The sequence below is a fragment of the Belonocnema kinseyi genome, chromosome 7 (assembly GCF_010883055.1).
Source record: "Belonocnema kinseyi isolate 2016_QV_RU_SX_M_011 chromosome 7, B_treatae_v1, whole genome shotgun sequence".
NCBI lineage: Eukaryota > Metazoa > Arthropoda > Insecta > Hymenoptera > Cynipidae > Belonocnema > Belonocnema kinseyi.
This window is the reverse complement of record NC_046663.1, coordinates 123,446,709-123,450,408: the sequence shown is the minus strand read 5'-3', so window position 1 is coordinate 123,450,408 and position 3,700 is coordinate 123,446,709. Positions and strand designations below refer to the sequence as shown.

General features: G+C 30.7%; 1 protein-coding gene across 2 annotated transcripts in view; it reads right to left on the bottom strand.

Moving 5' to 3' along the window:
- Positions 1-3,193, bottom strand: part of LOC117177109 — a 146,872-nt gene extending 143,679 nt beyond the window's left edge. Inside the window, exons 1-2 of one of the 2 annotated variants that reach the window (XM_033367601.1) lie at positions 2,944-3,193; positions 1,400-1,725 (exon numbers count right to left, since the gene is read on the bottom strand). In XM_033367601.1, coding sequence (XP_033223492.1) covers positions 1,400-1,558 — 159 coding nt within the window. In that variant the 5' untranslated portion in view covers positions 1,559-1,725; positions 2,944-3,193. Of the gene's footprint in view, positions 1-98; positions 216-1,399; positions 1,726-2,943 lie in introns of those variants that run through there. The other variant, XM_033367602.1, reaches the window with a different exon arrangement.
- Between the last annotated feature and the right edge of the window lie 507 nt (positions 3,194-3,700).

The following is a 3,700-nucleotide window of genomic DNA, read 5'->3' as shown; positions in this document are numbered from 1 at the left end:
ATCTTTTGTTCCACTTTTTAAGTACTTGGATCATGAATATATCCTTTATTCTATACCACTTTTTATTTCATTATGTAATTATTTTCACTTTTCAGCACCTTCTTTTGCATCCAACTGTGATTACTAGGCTTGTATCCACTGCATGTAGATTATCATCAGAAACGTTTGAGAGGTTTAGGACTGAAGGGATCGGTTGAGGATCGAGTGACTAATGCCTATGCAAACAGAAATCACGGCTATTTATCATGAAATTTCGTGATTAATAGCGGATTCAATGATCTGGGCTATTTATCACAAAATATCCGTATAAAATAGAAAATTCAACGATTTATGAGTAGCTCGGAGTTTTCACCAGGTATTATTACGGAAAATGCCAGTAAATATGAAAAGATATTTTTAATATGTCTTTATATTGTAGTCAAAACGTTAACTATTCCAGTTTTAATTGATATGAGTAAAAAGGTAATAGTGTGTAATAAAAAGGACACAAAATATCCAAAAGAAAAAATGCGACGCTAAGATAAAAAAATTTACATTCTCATCTAATTGAGAAGGTATTGACTTTATGTGAAAAATGACTTCCCAATATTTCATCAAATGTCGACATTTTGAGGCCCCTGTGAATCAGAAAAAAAAGTTTATACGTCGGCATTTCTATACCGTTTTCGCTGTCGTCGTCGTGGTTGTCTGGGCACCAGCTAACTTTTGAAAAATGAATCGGATTGAATTGTGCTTTGGCATACAGTTTCAGCACTCAAAAAGGAAAATCATGTTTGTTAACCAGCTATTTTTGATAAAAATTCAAAAACTTCGAGCATTTAGAGAAATTTCGATTACATTTTTTTCAAGATTAAACAATTCTAGGCCAGGATATTTGCAGAACTCAAAATGATAAACAATTTATCCTTCGACTTTTTTCGACAAAAAAAAATTACCAGAGTTACAGCATTTTTAAAATCCAAGATAACAAACGAAAATGAACATCTTACACGGAAAAAATTCATCTGTGAAAGAGTCACGAAATTGTAGCTACGTCTTGTATACTGGATAAAAGAATTAAACATTAACTCCTTATTTATATGAAAAATGTATAGATAAATTTGGAACTTTTTTATGAACGGTTCGAATTTACTACGAACAGTTCCTGAAAATTTTAGACTAAAATATAAAATGGGAAAGATTTTATTTGTACAATTTAATTTATATTTATATATAAATTCGCACTACTCTGAGGATTTTAACCCTAGGAACTACTGACTCGACAGTTTCTAAACATAAACCATGAGTGCCAGGGGCGGCGCAGCCAGTATGGATGCTATGGAGAACTCCATACATGTAAATTTCCAACTATGGAAATTCCATACATGGAGAACTGGGCGAAAAGATGAAAAAAATTTACTTTTGATTCAAAAATATATATCTTGTATGAGTTCAGCAGTGTTCGTATTCGATTTCTCTTTTCGGCAATGGTATCGGTGATAGCTGGTTTTGTGTAGCCTTCACGTTCTTCACTAAGTACCTGACCTTTGATGAAGTATTTAAACGTCCAAGTTTGCATGGATCGTCACCCTCAACTTGTAAAATTTTGATGTTTAAAGTTCTGAATTTATTGTTCTCGACTTCTCGGTCAATAGGGGTCCATGCCGAGCGGATCAGTCTAGGATCGAGATTTCCCCCCTATGGTAATGGGCATTTTCACTCATTTGGGTTTCTTTAACAATATAACTGTGTCAGGAACAGAGACAAAATTAGGCCTGAGTCCTCAGTTTTAGATTGCATTTTGCACTAAGAACATTCTTTTAAAATCAAAATGGTTAAAAGTAAACGAAGTGATTGTCAGGCAGGAATGTTAGCAAAAGAGAAAAAGTTGATGGAGGAAAAAGTGATTTAAAAAACACGGCTTTTAGACCATTTTTTTCTGCGTAAAAAAGATGATGATAGCTTTAGCTCTTGTGATATTGGTGAGAATAAAAATTGTGATTTTGAAAATAGAAGTAAACACATAACACTGAGAATAAGAAGGAAATAGACTGTGATGCAGAAAACCGTAAGCTTAAAGTTTTATAATATACATTTTTTTACAATAATCATTCATTTGAAAATTAATCAAAAAAAGTTATCAAAAATTTACATATTCAAAACTGGCTTCAGATATCTATTTTGCTGAAAAAAACATGTTCAAATTTTGTTTATACTTTCAAATATTACTTCTAAAAATGTCCTAATTTTTTTAACTGTCTATTACAGAATTTTACGGAAAATTTCGTAATACAAGCTCCTCAGCTCTATACGTGTCCAGTTATTTTTACGGAAAATTAAGTAATACTAGTCAGAAACTTTTTTCCAAAATTTTCAAAATTTAAATTCTCAAAATAACCAATTTATTTTTTTTCAAACATTCTTCTTTACTCTACTCAAAATCCCACTGAAGAAAAGTTAGGAATAGTCAGAAAAATCAGGAATTCTGACGAGAATGTTTTCGCTTGTATATTTAAACCTTTCAAATTTACAGGTTATCCCACCAATAATCTTTCACCTATAGAAAAATAAAGAAGCAATTCCGCTAATAGCTTTAAATCCTGTGACATTAATGAAGATGAAAATTTTGATTTAGAAAAAAGGAATGCAAACGTAAACGCTGAAAAGAAAAAGGAAATAGACCGTGTTGAAGAAACACGTGAGTTTAGAGTTTTATAATATATTATGTTTATGGTAATAATTTCTTCGAAAACTCAACAAATCAGTTTCGACTTATTTACATATTCCATGCTAGATTGAGAATCGTCAAACCATCATCTTTTCCACTTTTTTTAACTAGCTCAACTTCAACTTTTAAAAAGGAAAGAGCATCTCAGATACTTTGCTGAAAATTTTGCTTCCCAAGAGTTACTGCAATTTGCATTTTTCAAAAAATTCAAGAATAATTTTCATAATAATTTTTACCGTTTGTCGATGATTACATATTTTCAAATTTCAAATTTACAGGTATAATTTCTTCCGAACCTCTTACGTCGATAGAAGAATGAAATGGCAACCACGCTAATAGCGCTAGCTATTAAGTTAAATATTGTTTATAATAATATATTGGTTCATACATTGGGTTAATTTGAGAATAAATAGGCTGGATTATATATTTTTCTGGAGGAAACTTTTTTTTATTTGATTTTCCGAACCTTGTTTCTTTGCAATTTTTGACAATTTAAAGTTTTTCTTGTTTCAGTTTCTCACGTTTTTTTCACTTTTGCGAAGCCTCTCCTATAAGACAAATGAAGAGAGAATACAAAATGGTAAAGCTGTTCGATTAAAAAAAATTAAAATATGGAATTTTCTTCGTTGAAATTTTTAGGAGTGACAGATAATATAGTCAACTTGTCATAAGCTTTAAATCAAGTGTTTCTTTGTATGTCGGGAAAAACAAAATTATATTTTTTCTTACTCTTCTCGCATTTATTGCCTTTGATTGTTATTTTCTACTTCAAATCAGTAAAATTTTATTTAATTGAACATGACAATATAATCATTAAAAAACGATAAAGTCGTTTCCTCTGTTTTTCCACATAGAAACTAAGACTCAGTTCGCCTCAAATAGTTGTTACCTATCACTCCTGAAAATTTCAACGAAAAAGAATGCAGTCACGCATTATCGTATTATTTTTTCTATTTTTTCATCGGTTTCAATAGAGTAAAAAAGCAACTTGAC